The sequence below is a fragment of the Rhinatrema bivittatum genome, chromosome 13, assembly GCF_901001135.1.
Source record: "Rhinatrema bivittatum chromosome 13, aRhiBiv1.1, whole genome shotgun sequence".
In the NCBI taxonomy this organism is placed as follows: domain Eukaryota; kingdom Metazoa; phylum Chordata; class Amphibia; order Gymnophiona; family Rhinatrematidae; genus Rhinatrema; species Rhinatrema bivittatum.
The window spans coordinates 28,141,983-28,161,171 of record NC_042627.1 but is presented as its reverse complement, the minus strand read 5'-3'; the positions used below and the strand labels follow the sequence as shown (position 1 = coordinate 28,161,171).

Below are 19,189 nucleotides of genomic sequence, written 5' to 3'. Positions count from 1 at the left end.
GAAGATCACAACACCCCGGTATCAGGAATAGGGCACTGTGTGCAGGAAGATCACAACACCCCCAGTATCAGGAATAGGGCACTGTGTGCAGGAAGATCACAACACCCCTGGTATTAGGGATAGGGCACTGTGTGCAGGAAGATCACAACACTCCTGGTATTAATAGGGATAGGGCACTGTGTGCAGGAAGATCACAATACCCCTGGTATCAGGGTTAGGGCACAAGTTCTAGTCACATTGACTGATCACATTACTTGTTTTGTCAAGCTACCAACTGTTTCCATTTCCCATCCCCCATATACTGTCAGTAGGAAACTTGGTAACATGAATAAATAAGAGGGCAGCCAATAGGAATACATATTCATTCCTAAACTGACCTTAACTGACCTGAAAAGTGTCAAATTGTATCATTTTCAGTTAGTGCGCACTAACTCCCAGTTAGTGCGCACTAACTCCCGTTAGTGCGCACTAACTCGAGTTAGTGCGCACTAATCGGAAAAAACGATTTTTAACGATTTTTTAACTAAAAAATCGTGCCTAAGACGATTTTCTTGCCCTGCCACACGATTTCTATCGTTAAGACGATATGGAAAACGATTCACATCCCTAATATCTAGGGCTTCAACTACACCAGCCCTATTCCCCGCAGGTTGAGTCTTTGGATTCCAGGGACCAGCAAGGCTTGGGCAAGAGCTCAGTAAGGGCTGGTCAGATGAGGTTAAGTAGCAAGTAAAGGTCAGGGCTGGCAGCGAGCAATGGTATCCAAGTGCAGGCTGTAAGATTTGTGCAACCTTGCTGCTGTGGTGAGGTTGATTCGAGCTATGGGGTAGGTCCTCATAGACACCTGGTGGAGCTACACAGGAGAGAGACTGGACAAAAACTTCACCTATACCAACCCCTTGGGTTGAACCCTTGGTTTCCAGGAGCTGGCAGGTCTCAGGCAAGAGCCTTTATGGAAGTGGCATATGCGTAGGTCCAGAGCCAGGCTAAGGTCAGCAGGTGGCAAGCGAGAGTGGTCAATGTCCAGGCAAGGGTCAGTGGCAGGCAGCAAACCAGAATGGTAAATCCAGGCATATCCAGAAGTCAGTCCAAGAGCAGCTATGTGAGACGAGGAAAAGAACTAATGTCGCAGAGTAGGAAGGAAGGCGAAAGGCTGAATAAGATGAGGCTGAAGAGCAGGAGAGGCAAGGCTGGGCTGGAAAGATGAGGCAAGATCAGGAATTAGAAAGCAGCAATACACTCTACACAACAAGATGCAGGAAACCCCTTGCTGAGGCACTGGAGCACAGTCTCAGGAGCCCTTAAATAGTGAAGGCAGTATGACATCATCAAGGAGCACTGCGGAGGCTTTCCCGTCACAGGCCTCTTAGGAGGAGAAATTATGCACGCATGTGCACATTAGGACATCCAGGGCAAGAACAGGCTGGCAACATGGAGCCTCATACGGGAGTGCAGATTGCGTCTGTGCTGTGGGATGGCACAGGTGGAGTCCTGAGCTGTACTAGATGATATCAGGGTGAGTACCGCCGCTTGCAGGGCCTTCCTGTGAGCCATGTTCCTAACACAGACTGAGATCGGGGCAGGCAGCAAGCTAACGGTATCTGGGTCCAGGCCAGGGTCAGGGCAGACAGCGAGTAGGAGTAATAAAGTTCGTAGCAAGGTCAGAACCAGGCAATCAGGCAGAGCAAATGGACTAGACAGGGAGAAGGCACAAGGGACTGAAGCACAAGGAGGGCTGGGCAGAACAAGGCAAGGCAAAACGTTGCTAGGCAGGAGGGCCTGTTGTTGAGGTGTTGACAGCTCAGTTTCCCATCGGTGGGGGCCTTTAACTATAAGTGCGGGGTGCGCACATGCACCTAGAGAGAACCAGGGAACATGGTGGCATGGCAGTATCTTGGCATTTGGGGTAAGTGCAGCCAATTGCGGGACATCCCATAGCCAGCCAAAATGCTACAGTTGCAGTTCATTGGATCAGGCTTAATAAGCTAGTTTTGGTGATATGGGGTGGATAGAAACTGGATTGGTAGGGAGTCAAGGTGTTTATGGTGAGGAGATGACTGGATAGTTAGAGTAGCACAGTTTTTTCAATGAATTTGCTAAGAAAAGGGAGATTAGAGATTGGGCAATAGTTGTTGAGGTTGTTTGATTCAAAGTTGGGTTTCTTCAAGGTAGGTCTTCAGCTAGAGATGAGTTATTATAGCCTTGATACAGGTTAAGTCAGTTTGATTAATCTGGATTGGCAGTGGTTGTGCTAGCTGTTGATGAAGTTTAGGAAGATGAACAAGGCATAGACTTTTTCTTCCAGAAATGGGCAGAAAGTGGACAAGATTTGGGGAGATGGGCTATCCTGTGTTGTTGGTGGGGTTCCCTTCAGTATCCTGTCAAGCTGTGGAGTCTGTTGCCAGAGGATATGATTAAGGCGACTAGCGTACCTGGGTTTAAAAGAAGTTTGGACAAGCTCCTGAAGCAAAAGTCCATAACACATTGTTAGACAAGTACACTGAAGTAAGCTGTTGCTATCCATGGGAGTGAGTAACAGGAATTGGATCTACTTTATGGGAACTGCCAGGTACTTGTGATCTGAATTGGCTACTGTCAGAGACAGGATGCTGAGCTTGATGGACCTTGGTCTGACCTGGCATAGCAATTCTTATGTTCTAAGATCCGATCAGATGCACACAATTCAAAAAAACATGGCTATTACAATTGAAGTTGGTAGTGAGGGAGGGGGGGTAGGGAGGACTTAGATGTGTGGTGTTGGTTTGGAAAAGCTCTTTGAGAGAGGTTTTAGCTTGAGTGATAGCTTTTGAGTAATAGGCTTTCTTTGCTTCAACGATGCCTCTGTGGTACATTGTCTAGTGCAGTCTGCATTCGATCCTGTCTGATTGAGACTTTGATTTCTGCCATTTTTATTCCAACCGTCTGCTGGTTCTTTGTAATTCTTTTAGCTCTGGCGTAAGCCACAGTTTAGAGTATTTGATGGGTTTCCGTGTTTGTGTTTATTCTAATATTTACTTTTTGTACTTCATTGGGCTCATGGTCAGTCATTTAAAGATTCCACAGCTTATATGAGCAAACCCACTTTGTTCTGAGTAAGGCCCTTCTATGGCACAGGAGAAGCAGAGCTGCAGTTCAAAGGCTGCTGCCAGTGATCTTCTGTCAACCTTCAACAAATTAAGGGACAGCTATTTAAAGTCAAAATCATTAGGAAAAAAAAAGTATTACATGAACACAGCCTGCTAAAAATAATGTTCAGCAGTAGTGTCAGACACAGCTGAACCTCAGACAAAGCTTAAAGCATTTAGCAATGTAAATTTCACAGATCAGTAGGCTTCTCAGTTTAAAAAATTTGCAGCATACCTGAAGAAAGTTGTCAAAAATTTTAAAATAGTATGTCGTGCATTCCATTTCCAGTTGGTGGCCTTTAAAGAATTTGTACATATGGCATTTGTGATAGGTTTAAGCTTAAAAATCTACATAATGAATGCATTCTCATAAATATTCATGAAATTACTGCAGAAGAGAGCACTTCTTTTTTTTAAAATAGTATTTAATAAATAGGATATTTCAAGAATCAAGAGTAAAAGATAAATCATGGTTATTTTTATTACTCTTAAGAGCAAAGCTACAGATATTCTTTCTATAAAATCTGAAAAATGGTTGCTTAGAACAGGGTTGAGTCATGTCAGGGAGCAATGGTGTTCTCTTAGGGGGGTAGCATTGCTATTGCACTGAAAAGAACCAGTTGAAACCACCAGAGTGTTAGCACACAACAGTGTAAGTTGAGATCATCATAACTGAGCTTTTAGTCAAACAGTTTCTGGCCATATATAGCTCTTGAATTATATTTTGCTGTCATCATGGATTCCTTCCTTTTAATAAAAAAGGAAGCCATTTCATAAGGATATTAGGACAAAATACAGAGACAATAAAACAAATGTATGCATGCACCCCGAGTTTGGCCACAAGGTGTTGCCTCTGTGTGATTGCTGGTACTTTTTTCCATCTCTCATTTCCCCCACAGGAAAAACCTACTAGCACAGTTGGCAGTAGCCAAAACAGTACCCAGATTAAAGTACGTTTAGGACAGATTCATGGTGATGGTGATAAGAGCGAGAGGAGGATGACCAGAGGCCAAGTAAAATGTTGGGTGGGCCGGATGGTCCTTATCTGGCAACAGTTGCTATGATACTGTGAGGATAACTTTCAATCCAGCGCGCAAGCTCACTTTGCATGTGCGTCAGCTTACGCCCAGATATGTGGCCATTTTATAACTTGTGCACACACACATGCACGTACATTATAAAATAGCCTGGGTGTGAGCCCATGAGCACACAATTTTAAGTGAGTGCGCAAATCCAGATTCTACCGTTTAAGGGTATTTTAAAACTGGTGCTTGTCCACGCCATTACCAGTTTCACTAGTTCGTCCAGTTAGGAGCCCAGGTCCTCCAAGCCCCCCCTGGTTTGATACCCTGTCCAGCCCTCAGTTACCCCACATCCTTTAAACCCAGCAGAAATGGCTAATTTATTTTATTTTTTCAAGTTACACCTCCTCCACAGCAGAAGTAAAGTTTAGACGGCAGTGCACCGGGGTGTGCGCCCAGGCGTGTTAAGTATTGACGTGCACATCTCTTGGCCTCGTCCCAGAATGCCTAGGCCACGCCCCTTTTGGAATCGAAGCGAGATGTGCGTGCCGCAGGAGATTACGCGCGCATCTGGGCGGCTTTTAAAATTGGGTGGCTGCGTGCGCGGGGCCGACTTCCGCGCGCATCTCCCGGTTTTTTTTTTTTTTGATGCGGGCTGAGCTTTTAAAATTCACTTCTTGTTTTTTTTGGTTTTTTTTTTTAATTTCAGGAAAAAATGAAAGGCAAGAACAAATTGGTCCCTCGCTTGCTGGGAATTACCAAAGACTCAGTGATGCGTGTGGATGAAAGAACCAAAGAAGTATTGCAGGAATGGCCTCTGACGACTGTAAAGCGCTGGGCCGCATCTCCAAAGAGCTTCACCTTGGTACTGTCTCAGTAGTGTGTTATAAGGGAGCTTTTGCTGTGTGGGCTAAATGCTCAGCTTTGGTTTCCTCCTATAAATTGCGGTGTCCTGGAGTGGTTGGCATTTGTATAAACCACCGCTAAGAAAATTGTTTTTTTCCTGGTATTTTGGGAGATGATGGAGTTGAGTACTAATCGGAATGGTTTAGATCAGTACTTGCTACAGCTTCAGGGGGAGCTCCATCCTGTTTTCTATAAGGGGGTCACTGCAGTATCTGCTCAATAAGTGGGAGTTGATGGAAAGGAAAAAACTGAGAAAGGATGGTATGGCTGATTCAGACCTCCACTCAGAAGCTATCAGATACGTTGACTGTCCAGTAGCTCTCTAATTTGTTACTAATGCCATGCACCATTCACTTGTGTACAGTACCTTAGAGGTGGGGGAAAGACTGCAATAGAGAGATCGTTATAAAGAATAAAGTATCCTCCTCCTGCTTTAAGCCTTTCTATATGAAAAAAAAAGCAATAGGAAATGAGGAGATAGAAGAAAATCCTGCGGGAAAACTTGGGAGAAAAGATGAAAAAAAAACCGAACTGTTTGTAATGGTGTTGAGTTCCAATCTCTCAATAAATCAAAAGTAAGAGGGAAAAAAAATAAATTTAGAAAAAATGTGATTTATAATTGGTTATAAAACGAGCAAATAGTTTCTTCTAGTCCTTTTAAAATAATATTCAGGAAGAACGATATTTTCTCTTTCAGGATTTTGGAGAATATCAAGAAAGCTACTATTCAGTGCAGACCACAGAAGGAGAACAAATCTCTCAACTCATAGCAGGTTACATTGATATCATTCTTAAAAAGGTAAGAATATTAAAGAGTTAGGCTGGAAAAAGCTGTGTGCTCAGATAGGTCACTGTACCTGTGCACTCACACATCATACATAGGTTTCAAAAGCACCCTGTAGTGGGGAATTTCCAAGGTCATGCTCATCTGACTATTGGTTTAGTGCAAATGCAGATTTCACATCACACTTGATTATTCTACACAGCTCTGAGTGAGGTTTTTTTGGAAATACGGCTATACAAACTTATAGATAAATATTCTGTATACTTCTGTTTCTGAGATAATCTGGAATTAATTCCTTTTACAAAATCTATTTTCCTGCTTCTTTCATTCAGTAATCACGTCAGTTGAATGATTTATTAAAGTAACGTGTTAAAAATAAAAAAAGATTATTGTACACTTGTACTGTATCAATATTCATTAGTGCTTCTAGGTACAATTTTTCAAACAAGATATTCAGTTCTTAAAATTAATAAGCTTAATAGCTCCTTTCCCATGCATATACTATTTTTATTCTATACAGTACGCATGAGTGTGTCTAAGATTCAAGATATATAATTTATTGGAATATCTATTTTGTATTGGTATTTACACTGTGGTTTAAGCTCTGTGTCCTTGTGCAAGTTGAAAAACCTTAAGGGTGGTAGTCATTGCATTCATGCATAAGATCTTCAACTTCAGGTCTTTGGCAGTTGTGGTGATACCCTTCCATCCTCTCTCTATCTCCTAAAGAGCATAGCCTTTTGCTGGTATTGTTTAACAAAGGTATGTACTTTTAAGCCTGAGAGTCAGCCATAATTACCCTGATGATAAGGCATGGAGCCAGTGGTAAAACCTCTAGAAAACATCTCTTTATTTGCCTGCGCCATCTAACCCAATACTGTTGAACATTGAATTCATCAGTTCACTGCTAGTTCTGATGAACTAGAGAATTCCCAGTTTTTGTGACTATAAACTTCAGGGCTAGGAAATTGAATGAAAAGTTGGCAAAAGGATATCTGTATATGTTATGTAATAAATCTAGTTTATCAAAGGAATTTGTGGAGGGAGTAAGAACATAAGAACATAAGAAAATGCCATACTGGGTCAGACCAAGGGTCCATCAAGCCCAGCATCCTGTTTCCAACAGTGGCCAATCCAGGCCATAAGAACCTGGCAAGTACCCAAAAACTAAGTCCATTCCATGTAACCATTGCTAATGGCAGTGGCTATTCTCTAAGTGAACTTAATAGCTGGTAATGGACTTCTCCTCCAAGAACTTATCCAATCCTTTTTTAAACACAGCTATACTAACTGCACGAACCACATTCTCTGGCAACAAATTCCAGAGTTTAATTGTGCGTTGAGTAAAAAAGAACTTTCTCCGATTAGTTTTAAATGTGCCCCATGCTAACTTCATGGAGTGTCCCCTAGTCCTTCTACTATCCGAAAGAGTAAATAACCGATTCACATCTACCCGTTCTAGACCTCTCATGATTTTAAACACCTCTATCATAGAAAGAAGGTGATGGGTACTACATTATAACCAGAATCTTTGTTCAATCTTTGTTTAATTGAAATATTAAACTGAGTTAGTTTTATTGCTGTAGACTATGGAATTCCAAATGTTCTTTTCTAAAGCTGATTACTTTTATATCATGGCTGGATACTTTTATGATATTGAGTACATAAAGTTTACCATTCTAACATAGTAGATGATGGCAGATAAGAATCCTTGAGCCATCCAGCCTGCCCAATCATCTAACTTTCTTGTTCGTTACCACTTTGGATAGGCGAGCATATAAATTCCCATTCTTAAACATCAGCTCCCCCCATATCTTTTCTCCATCCTCACAATCATGTTTCTACTGCCTTTTAGCTTTATCCAAAGCATGTATACATTTTGTTGCAGTGCTGGCCTCCACCACCTCAGCTGGTAGGCTATTTATAGGCCTGGTTGACTTCCTCTTTTTTTTTTTTTCCTTAAAGACCCATATTTAATCCAGAAATCAGGGACTCCCCTATTTTTGCCACCAAATTTTGTAGTAGTCGAAACAGCCGCCAAACTAGTAAGGATGAGGCCCTAAACATCAGGCTAACTGTGAGCTTCTCTGTGTAGTTTGCCCAAGCCTTCTGCATGATAAGCTTTATGAAATGAGACCTAAGGGCCTAAATAGGAGAAGGGAAATATGTTAGAAACATTCAAATTCTTTGGCAGCATTAATACACAAACATAGAAATAATTTTTCAATGGAAAACAAATTCTAGAAGAAGTCAGGATATGTAACTCAGAGGGATTGACTCAAGAGTAACATAAGGAAATATTTCTTTGTTAAAAGGGTGTTAATATTCAGAATAGCTCCCAGTGGATTTGGTGGAGAACAAAACAATAAGAGATTTCAAGAAAACCTGGGTTTAATACAGAGGATCTTTAAATATAAGGATGCACAGAAATAAAGGTTAGCAAAAAAAAAAAAATTCATTATACCTTTTCATTGGACTTAATGCGTTTCTTAACTAGCCTTCGAGAGTTAATGCTCTGCAGATCAGAACTGAAATGAGCAAAGGATGGCAGTAGAAGGAAATACAAAATAGTGTGGGTGCATTAAGTGAATCGTAAAAGGCATTACAATGATAGGAGGGAAGGGGTGGAGAGAGAGGGTGAGGAAGCTTCGATGGGTGATCAGAAGGCAACAGGCAATGTAATTTTATGGTTCAAAATGTGTTAGGAAACCTAGGTCGTTATTGAGTCCTTTTTTGTCCCTTCCAGTGTCTGATCATTTTAACTTCAAAAGTCTTGCATTCCTGAATTTTTGAAATATTCCTTTGATTATCCTAAGGTCATTGATACAGTGGTCTCACTCTGAAAAGTGCTGCTCCATGGAGGGATTGACCTGGTTTTCCCTGAAGTGTGTGATCTTGTCTGGCCTGTCTCACCAAAGTAGCAGCATGCTCTTCTTATTTTCTGCATTGAATGATATACACCACATAAGAGGAGGAACATGAGTAGGATCCCCTTATCTTGGATGTTTTACCTGTATAGGCGATTATGAGGTCTTGTGATGTGCGTTGGCATAGTTTGCAACGTGGCTCATTGCAGGGGGGTATGTGCCATTTTCTTCTTTCTGAGTGTTAGAAGCTTGCTTTTTAGTAATTTTTGCTTCATATTAGGTGGTTGCCTGAAGGCTAATACTGGTGGAGCAGGGAATATTTCTTTCAGTTCTTCATCTTCCAGGAGTAGTAGCTGGAGTCTTCCTGTTCCAGTAGATTTGTACTAGGTGTTTTAACTGAACAAACAGTCTTTTTGGAGATTATTTTGGGGTTGTTGCATTTTTGTTTGAAGGATTCGGTCATAACTTTGAGGTGTTCATACCTGTCTTTTCGATCAGTGCATATATGGTGGTACGATATGGTTTCACTGAGTGTAATGGACTTTTATGTATGTGAAGGATGGAAGCTGTAACTGTGAAGGTAACTGCATCTGACAGTCGTTTTCCTGTATACAGGTGTTTGTAGATAGCCATTGTTGATAGAAAACTACGGTATTAGAAATTAATTATTTCTGTGAAGTAGTTCATTTTGAATCTGATTCAAGGATGGTGTGCATTTCAGGAATTGTAAAATTGTTTGAGAGTCTCTCTTCCTTTTGTCCAAATCATAAAACTGTCATCAAAGTGCCTGTAATATTTGATGGGTTTAGTCTGATGTTTATTAAAAAGTGTCTCTTCCAGTTCTGCCATAAAAAGCTTGGCAGATTGTACTGCCATCCTGGTGCCCTGATTTGTAGACAGATGTCATTAAAGCTGAAGTAGTGTGTGTCGGGATGAATTCAGTTAATTTTGGAATCGTTTCTGATGTATATTGGTCATCCAAGGCGGATGTGTTTAGAAATTTGTTGTGTGTAGTTATGCCGTCTGCATGGGGAATGTTGCTGTATAGTGATTCTACATCTATTGTCACCAGGAGAGTGTCAGGTGGTAGCTGTTCAATGCTGTTTAATTTGTTCAGAAAGTCTATGGTATCATGTAGGAAGCTGTTTGTGTTGTGCGCCAAGGTTTGAGAATCCCCTCTATGTCCCTCTTCTGTGTATTTTTGTGCATCCATAATTGCCACAGAGCCTCCTTTGCTGATTTGATGATGATGTCTTGATTGTTTTGTAGGTTCCTTATGGCAGTTTTTTCTATTGTAGAAAGGTTGTACAGGATTTTCTTCTGTTTTCTGCAAAGTAGTGTTTTAATCCTGTGTCTTAACTTTCTATCTAGTTGTCTAGACTCTAGTTGACTGTTTTGTGCACTTGGTTGGGTGAAATTCAAGTTCTTTTCTTAAAATTTGGAATCCAATGTATTGGAGGTGGAGGTGTTTTTTGTGTTTATAGAAATGTACCTTTAGGCAGAGTTCCCTACAAAACGAAATGCTTCAATACCTAAATATCATTGAAGTTCATCTAGTTTACTCAAAGGGCAAAATGAGACCCCAGACAACACTGAGACTTCAGGCTTTGATAATTTGTAGTTAGAGATGTTTATTATCCCCATTTGATTTACACTTCCATCAGTGTGGTCAGTGGGAGTTTGCTTGTGTAGGATCTGGTGATTGTCGTGTTCTCCTGGCAGCTGTATGATAAAATCTCCATGTTTAACAGGGTTCAGAATATTGAAAGATCCATTCCAGTTAGTCCCATCTTCTACATCAGTGATCATGATGATGGTCTGACATGAGATGATCCACTTTTCTGTGTTTTCTTGGGATTTGGAAGTACATTGCTTCTGTGTGGAGTCCTCATAGTTCTTTTTGCAGTTAGTCTGCAAGGTTAGGATTTTGTTCCTTAATGATCTTTAGGATTTCCTCCTTTTGGGTTGTTAACAGTTGCTGCTTCTTGTATAGTTGGTATGCAAGTTCATTTCTCAGATTCTGACTAGTGCATTTGCAGATTGTTTCTGTACAGTCAGAGTTGTATGTTGTCTGTAGAAGATTTTTGATCCTCAGTCCTTAGAGACGACGATGCTGATGTTCTTCCAGTGTTTTTATTTCCTTTCCAGTGAGGGTAGAGCTTGAGACCAGTTACGCATTGCAGATTATAGTGCCTTGTAAACATTTTTCACTTTGGGGCACTGTCAGGCCCATCATTGTAAAGTGTAAAGAGTTTGTCACCACCAAGACACTATTGTGATCAGGCAATCCCTCCAAAGTCAGTAGCTGTGGCTAAAGGAAATTGCTGTGGAAAGTCATTGTCAGGGCTAAGATTACTTAAAAAGAAATTACTGAGGTCTCTGGCTGAGACTGGGGGGGAAATGTTGACTCCACCAATTTCAAGATTACTCCAAAAATGGCCTCTAGGTAGGGTGGCAAGGAGGAAGCCACTGCTGAAGAAAAGCCTTATGATGTGCTGCACAGTATTTGCAAAGAAACGGGCCCCTGCATGCATGTGGTAGAAGGCTTTGTGGTCTGATCAGAAGAAACTTAACTTTTTGGCCTTGGTGCTAAGCGATATGTTTGGCATTGAGTACACACAGCACATCGCCCTGCTAGCACCATCCCTACAGTAAAACATAGAAGTGGTAGTATTATTGTTTGCAACAGTAGAGAAAGGAGGCTTGTAAAGGTCAAGAGATAGATGGATAGTGCAAAGTACAGACAGATCCTGGAAAATAAAACCTGTTCCATTCTGCCATAGACTGTAGAGAAGATTCACCTTTCAGCAGGACAAAGCAAGCACAAAGCAAAAACAGTAGAGGGACTTAGCAAGAAGAAACTGAATATCCTCCAGTGGCCCAGAAAAAGCCCAGATATGAATCCAATATGGATCTTAATATGTAAACCACCAAGAATTATGGATCGAGTGGTCTATTAATTTTTTAAATAAATGAAAACTTATGACAAGACTTAAAGATTGCATGCCGCAGATGATCTGCCAAGAAGAATGGGGGAAAAAGTGCACCATCCCACTATGCAAAGTTGGTAGACACTTATTTGAAATGACTCAGGGCTGTTATTGCTTTAAAAGAAGCCTCCACCAAGTATTGAGTCAATGAGTGTGAAACCAGCTTTTTATTTTGTATTCTTAATTACTTTTGGAATATTTCTATAATTATTCTTTCATGAAGAAAATGTAGAGTATGTCTTGTAGATCAGTGAAACAAACACCTACTTTATTGCATTTTTATTTGTATTTTTTAAACAGTCGAATCTGAAAAATGTACAAGGGTGTAGAAATTTTTATAAGGCATTTTCTGTAGCATTGCAATTTTCATACCCTCTGTTCCTATATAATAGTCTCAGCCAGAGACCTCTGTAATTTGTTTTTAAGTAATCTTAGCCTTCACAATGACTTTCCACAGCAGTTTCCATCAGCCACAGCTACTGACTTTGGAGTGATACCTGTTCAAAGCAGTGTCTTGGTGGTGACAAACTCTTTCCACTCTACAGTGATGGGCCTGATAGTGCCCCAATGTGAAAAGTCTTTACAAGGCACTATAATCTACAATGCCTACCTGATCTCAGGCTCTTACCTCACTGAAAAGGAAATAAAATACTGGAAAAACATAATCATCATCATCCCTAATAGGAACAGAATAATCCCTATTGTACAGTTTTTAATCTCAGATTTTAACTTCTACAGTAATATTTGGAGAAGATAGAAAATTCACTAGCATTGGCATTACATAAGTACAGAAAAATCATAACTTTGTAAAGAGTGCATATATAAAATTTCATATAAGGGTTTAGGAAAAAATGAAAATTACGGGTGCAAATTTATTTTTTCTTCTGTTTTTCAGAAACAAAGCAAGGATAGATTTGGTCTAGAAGGTGATGAAGAATCTACAATGTTAGAAGAATCTGTATCGCCTAAAAAGTAGGTTTACATGATGCAACTTTGTGTAGTCAAAAAGAACAAAATGTATCGGTCAGTTGTAGAGAGATTTCTGTTCATGAAAATTGGATGACTCTTCTTGAACACTGAAAGAATTAATATAGTGAGAACTGATCTTTGTATGACTGACTTTTTTTTTACTGTAGCGATGAGTTCCTTGGGACAAGAATCCAAGCCCCCACTACAAGTCCATATAATGTATAGGTCTTTTTTGCCTTTAATCAGAAGTATGTATACAGCTTCCTGCCTGCAACAAATGGGAGCCAAACATAGAGGGGGCAGTTTTCAAACTGTTCCCATTGGGACAAAGACCATGCATACTTTATACCAGCCAACTTTGCAGTAGCTCTCAAAGTGAAACTACTCATAGACTTTCTCTTTGAAAATTGCCATGGATGCAAAGTATGTGCGGTCCCTTGCATCCACTCTTTCTGCGGGTGGAATTTTGCTTGAAAAGTAAATGTATAGACTTGGAAACACAATCTGCGTGCATGCTTTTCCTTCCTCCAACCTAAACACACCCCTTCAAATGCCTTCTCTCAGTGCGGCATTATGGACCACAGCGCAGGCTTTTAGCTCGCTTCGAGGGTGGCTAGTTTTCAGACAACTGATGTTATGTAAGTAAAATGCTTTGTACATGCTGAAATCATTTTGAAAATTGGCCCCATAGGGGCCATCTGGAGTATCTTCTACATAGGGGAAGACACAGTTGGATAAATGAGAGAAACCTGCTCTTTTTGAAATAACACAGGAGTGAAAACTAACAGGCAAAATCCACACTTTCAGAACACCCAATACCTATTAAATGTTGTCAAATGAATGATCTGTTTTAGGGAGCAAGTGTTAAAAAGACCCTCAGCTTGAAAATGGCCTTTAGTAAGTTTCATTGGCATTTATCAATGACTTTAAAGTCCCGAACAATATCACATTTTATTCACATTGAGTTACTTCATTAACTATGGTCCTTCAAAGTCTAGCTCCATGTCAAGGGGTAATAAACTCAACTAGCTCCTGGTTTTACCCCTCTGCATTCATAGAAATATAGTCTTGTTTTCCGTAGGGAAATTAGAACTTGACATGTGGTCGCCCTATGAAAATCTTTGTGGTAGGAATATTTTGTAAGAAGTGAAATAAAAAGCTAAGTATTATCCAGTATTTTATGTTTTAATTTTATTGCAGCATGTGTGCAGAGTTTCCTTCTGTCGGTCACAGAGTTTGTATGCAGTGGTGTTTTCTTGCTCTTTGGCAAAAAAAAATAAATAAAAAATGTTCTTTCCAGACCTTCCAAACAATATTACATATTGTTCTGCTACTGAAGGCAAAGCATATTTGTTATTTTTGATTACCATGTTATACCATGCTTGCCGGAGTCCAAAGCATTTTGGTAGGACTAAAAAGATGACTGTTGAACATTATTATTTGTTTAGTAGAGATTGAAATCTCCAGCCTGACATGGCTAACCATGTTGGGTTAAAAGTGAAATAATAAATGTGTTTGACTGCTATGTGAGAGATGTTAGAGTTCACTTTTTCTCTGGTACAGAATGGTTTGATGTTTCTGCAGTACACCAAAGTACTCATTTTTTTAAATTTCTTTGTATTACGTTTCCAAAATTGCTGTAGTACGAATATATGAAAGCATAGCGATGATTAAATGAGAGCCCTACAGATCCAATTAATCTCAGGAACCTTGCCCACCTACGGCATCAGTTTATTGTGGGAACCTTTTTGGACAGTGGTTTTGTTTGGTTAAATCTCAAAACAAACGCAATCATCCAAAAAAAATAGTCCAAAGCACAAAAAGTATAACAAACCAAATCAATCTTGTAAAAAATCCACTTAGGTATCCAAATTCAAATTCCTCAAGTCACAAAGGCTTAATATTCTTTTACCTGTTAAGGCCCATCATAACACTGAAACGGTTTACTTGGTTAATTATAATTTTTCTTCTGCTTAACCGATCATATATAATCATCGGTCCACTAGAGTTATTTGACAACTCTTCAGCTGATTTTTTTTTTTACTTTTTTGAAATTGCTTATAAAAAATATATTATTTATTAATCATATGCTTCCATTAAATTTGTGCTTCAGATCAAGGTTCGCCCGACATGGCACCATGTTTCGAGGACACTGCTTCAGGGCTTAACCACAAATTCAGTGCGCCAACCTGTGTTCTTGTCACACATATGCTCGTAATTTGCAGCTTTTTTAAATCCGCGTTCCTCGCGTGCAGCCCACATGCTCGCTTATGTGGGCATTTTTTGCACGAGCAACGCTTTTAAAATCGACTTGCCTGAGCACATTAGTGGTGAAAGATTTGACTGAGCACATTTGACTTGACTGAGCACATTTGTGGTGAAGGATTTCAAAGGGGCATAGGATAAACACTGTGAATCCCTAAAAGGCTAGAGGATGGGAATAAATAAAAAAGCTAAATCAAAGAGAAGCATGGGGGTAACCTGCACGGAGTGGCAGTTACTACCTTGGGAAGCTTGCTGGGCAGACTAGATGGACCATTTTGGTCTTTTTCTGCCATTATTACTATGTTATTACCATACAGGAAAGATAATTGTGCTAAAGGGCACAGCGTAAAAGATATTTTCCCAATTTAAGCATGAGCATTTGATGTGTTGTTGACCTAGAGGTGAAGAAATAAATCTTAAGTGGCCTGAATACACAAACAAGCATGTTATTAATTAACGTTATTGATATTTCTGAATTTACATGTAAATTGCTTGCTATGCCCGTGGCTATATATTTGGTTTTGTTCCTTTTTCTCATACATCGTTGGCTTACAGATTGCATTAGACTGGCCCCAGGGCTCATTTCCTTTTATCTTGCACAGTAAGCTAATTCCTGCATTAGCATTCCAGTTTGAATTCCGTAAGATCTGGCCTTCTATTAGATGGGCAATCAGCTAATAGTTGAAAAGATGAGTGTGTTTAAGCCTGATCATTAACTGTGAGGATGATCACTTTAGCAGGAACATTTGCTAATGTTAAATATAACTGATGTCATATATCAAGAAGTGAGGCATTTGTGTTTCTGCTGAAGAGTGCTGTGATTAAAAACACGTACGCACAATAATTTCTGAATGTTTAAATGGGTATTTCCAGAAGATGAAAATGTCCAATTCAAGGCAAGTTTACAGACTCTCAGTGCCATGTTTTAACTGCAAGGATAAATTGACCCCGTAATGTCTCCTTGTTCTTTTATGATACATCACAGAAAAGTATGTGCTGTCAGTCTTTCCAGTTAAAATCTTCCCTTCTGTGACGGTGTGTGTGAAACCTCACAGCGTTTGCTGCTCATTAATCCCTGCTACCATGTTTCTCTCCATGGCAGGTTGTTATGACAAATGGATGGGAACTCAGGGTCTCATATTTCTTTGCAGGTTATGAAAACACAATGATGAAAAAGCATTCCTGAAGTTAAAAAGCAAAATCAAATGTAACTGAAAACAAATCAAACATTCTAAAAGAAATGTATGTCTATATGTGTGCTCATGTTTACATACCCCTGGCAGAATTTGTAAGATGTGTAGCATTTTAAGAAAACATGCGTGATCAGATGTCTGTTATTTTTAATGTGTTACAAATTAAATGATTATGCATCACAGAGTACTACAATCATCAAACAAACCATAGCAGTAAGGGAAATAATATGATGGTCCTGTTCAAAAGTTTGCATTTGTTGTGATCATTGAGAATGAGGCCCTTTATTTTCTCATGTGGTAAAGCTGCCCATTACTCTCGGCAAAAAGCCTCCAGATCCTGTAAATTCTTTAGATGTCTAGCATGAGATGCATGTTTGAGTTCTCCCCAAAAAGGCTCAAACATGTCGAGGTCAGGAGACTGTGATGGCCACTCCAGAACCTTCACTTTCTTCTGCTGCAGCCACTGAAAGATCGACGTGGACTTATATTTCGGATTGGTGTCATGTTGGAAAGTCCAAGTGCACCCCATGTGCAGCTTCCTGGCTGATGAATGCAAATTCTCTGATAAGATGCCGCATTCATCCTGCCATGCTTCACAGTAGAGATGATGTGCGTCCCTTCATAGCATTTATTGATGTGACCATAAGGTTCAATTTTGGTCTCATCACTCCAAATTATTTTGTTCCAGAAATGTTAAGGTGTGTCTAGGTTCTGTTTGGCATATTGAAAGCAGGCTGTTTTGTGGTATTGGTGCAGCAATGGCTTTTTTCTGGCAACAGTACTATGCCAACCATATTGTGCATGCTGAAAAACCTACACCACTTTATTTCAGTAGAAGTTACTTATGGATTTTTCTTTGCATCCCAACAAATTTTCCTTGCAGTTATCTGAAATCTTTCTTGGCCTACCTTGATATTAACAGGACCCATAATTTTCCACTTCTTGATCAGAGTTTGAACAGTACTGATTGGTATTTTCAAATCTTTGGAAATTTTTTAATAGCCTCTGACTGATTTATAAAGTCAAACTACTTTTGCTCACAGATCCTTTGACAGTTCTTTTGCTTTCCCCATGCTTCAGTAACCACCAAAGTCAGTGCAGCCCTGGATGAAATGCACAAGGGTTTCTCAAGAGTTAAGAACATTATTGACTATTTATACACACATTAATTACAATCAAAAAGGCACAGTTATGGATACCTATCCTTCACTGACATCTCAACCTGTGTGCAACAACTTGAGTGTATATGATCAGCCCAAACATTCAAGGGTATGCAAACTTTTGAACAGACCATTTTATTATTCCCTTTATTGTTATGGTTTGTTTAATGATTTTGCTATTCTGTGATGCATAATAGTTTAATTTGGAATATATAAAAAATTAACAGATGTGTTGTGTCTGATCACTCATGTTTTCTTAAAATGCTACACATCTTACAAATTATGCCAGGGTTATGTAAACTTATGAGTACAGCTCTGTGTGTGTGTGTGTGTGTAAATATATTTTAATTCTTTTTCTATTTTTGATAATAGTAGGAATACACTGCTCATCCTTTGGCTTTTTTGCACTCTTCTCAGATCCACCATTGTGCAGCAGCAGTTCAATCGCACGGGTAAGGTGGAGCATGGTTCTGTGGCCCTTCCTGCCATCATGCGTTCTGGCTCCAGTGGACCCGAGACCTTTAACACAGGCAGTATGCCTGCCCCCCAGCAGCAAGTCACAGTTGGGCAAATGCACAGGGGCCACATGCCTCCACTGGTGAGAAAAATCTCAGTGAAACACCCATATTAAGATGTAAATTATTAGGGTCTAGGGTAGGGAAGAAAGGTGCATACACTTCCTGTTCTTGTATATTGAATGCTTTTTGTCTTTGCCCTCAGATTAAAGTTAAAGCAGTACATCTCCTCTTAAATTGTTTGCTGATACGTGCTGTAACACTATAAAAAGAAAATGGACAGAGCTGCAGTATTAGTCTTACAGTCCGATGAAGAATATTAATCACAGGTGGTGGTAGTGGCGAAGAGGTTTTTAGGAACATGCAAGCAAATCCATGAATCCAACGATGCTCATTTACCTGACCCTGTATCCCTGATGGGTTTTGCCTCCTGTTTGAATCTTTCCATTGAAGGTGAGGGGGGAGGACGTTTGGCAGAGAAAGCTGCAGCATCAGTCCAGGCTGTAGTTGCTTCGTGGTTATGTAATTGAATTGGAAAGAGTAAGCACAAAAAGCCTGTGTCAGCTTGCTAAAGAAAAGGTCAGAAAAGGTTATAGGAGACTGCCTGAGAAATTAAGAAATCAGGTTTAGTAATAAAATGAGGATAAAAGTTTTCTTGAACAAAATTAAGTAGTTTTTAATCAGAAGAGTCGGTCTGAGGATACAAGAACTTTAAAGGTTGCTGATACTGACAGATAATTGGCCTTTTAAGTAATACCAGGCTTTTTTTTTTTTTTTTTTAATTATTGGTAATTCTGTGATTCAGACCCAAAACTAGAGAATGCAAATGCAAATTATGTAAGGGGAAGCGTTTTTAGGTGGAAAAATTCAGCAAGCTTTTGCTTTGTGTGTGCATACATTTCCCAATTTAAATTTATATCACCTGGACAGGCTAAACCAGTGCAGGGTTTATGCCATTTTGTCTATGGCAGCGTAGTTGTAATTTTTGTGAGATAGCAGGATTACAAACCTGTAGATGAGTAAAGCCAGGCCTGTCCAGATGACATGAAGCCAGCTTGTCACCTGCACATGGCATATTGACGCATTTGGTATCATCTCACAATGGTATGGATTGGGGCATGAGTTATGTGCCTCACAGAGCATTTGGTTTACATTTACAAAGAAGTGAATAAAAACAGTAATTAAAAAATAAGCATTGATTTGGATTTGTGACTGAACCTTGGTGCAAGCATGGGGTCTGTAAATGCAGGCCCACTTATATACGTCCTTTGGATGAAAGGGGTCAATTGCCGTTGGATCCACAGCAGTGTCTGTTTATTTAATAACCAAAAAAAGCTGAACCCTTAATTTTTAGGGACCTAAATTGGTTTCTGTTTTCAGCTGAAAAGTCACA

The 19,189-nt window shown here is 39.7% G+C and overlaps 1 protein-coding gene across 1 annotated transcript in view; it reads left to right on the top strand.

The window, feature by feature from the left end:
* TLN2 (talin 2) overlaps positions 1-19,189 on the top strand; it is a 352,944-nt gene that overhangs the window by 73,704 nt on the left and 260,051 nt on the right. The window contains exons 9-12 of the mRNA XM_029574657.1: positions 4,857-5,012; positions 5,751-5,852; positions 12,590-12,666; positions 17,699-17,879. Of these exons, the coding sequence (XP_029430517.1) occupies positions 4,857-5,012; positions 5,751-5,852; positions 12,590-12,666; positions 17,699-17,879 (516 nt within the window). The remainder of the gene's footprint in view (positions 1-4,856; positions 5,013-5,750; positions 5,853-12,589; positions 12,667-17,698; positions 17,880-19,189) is intronic.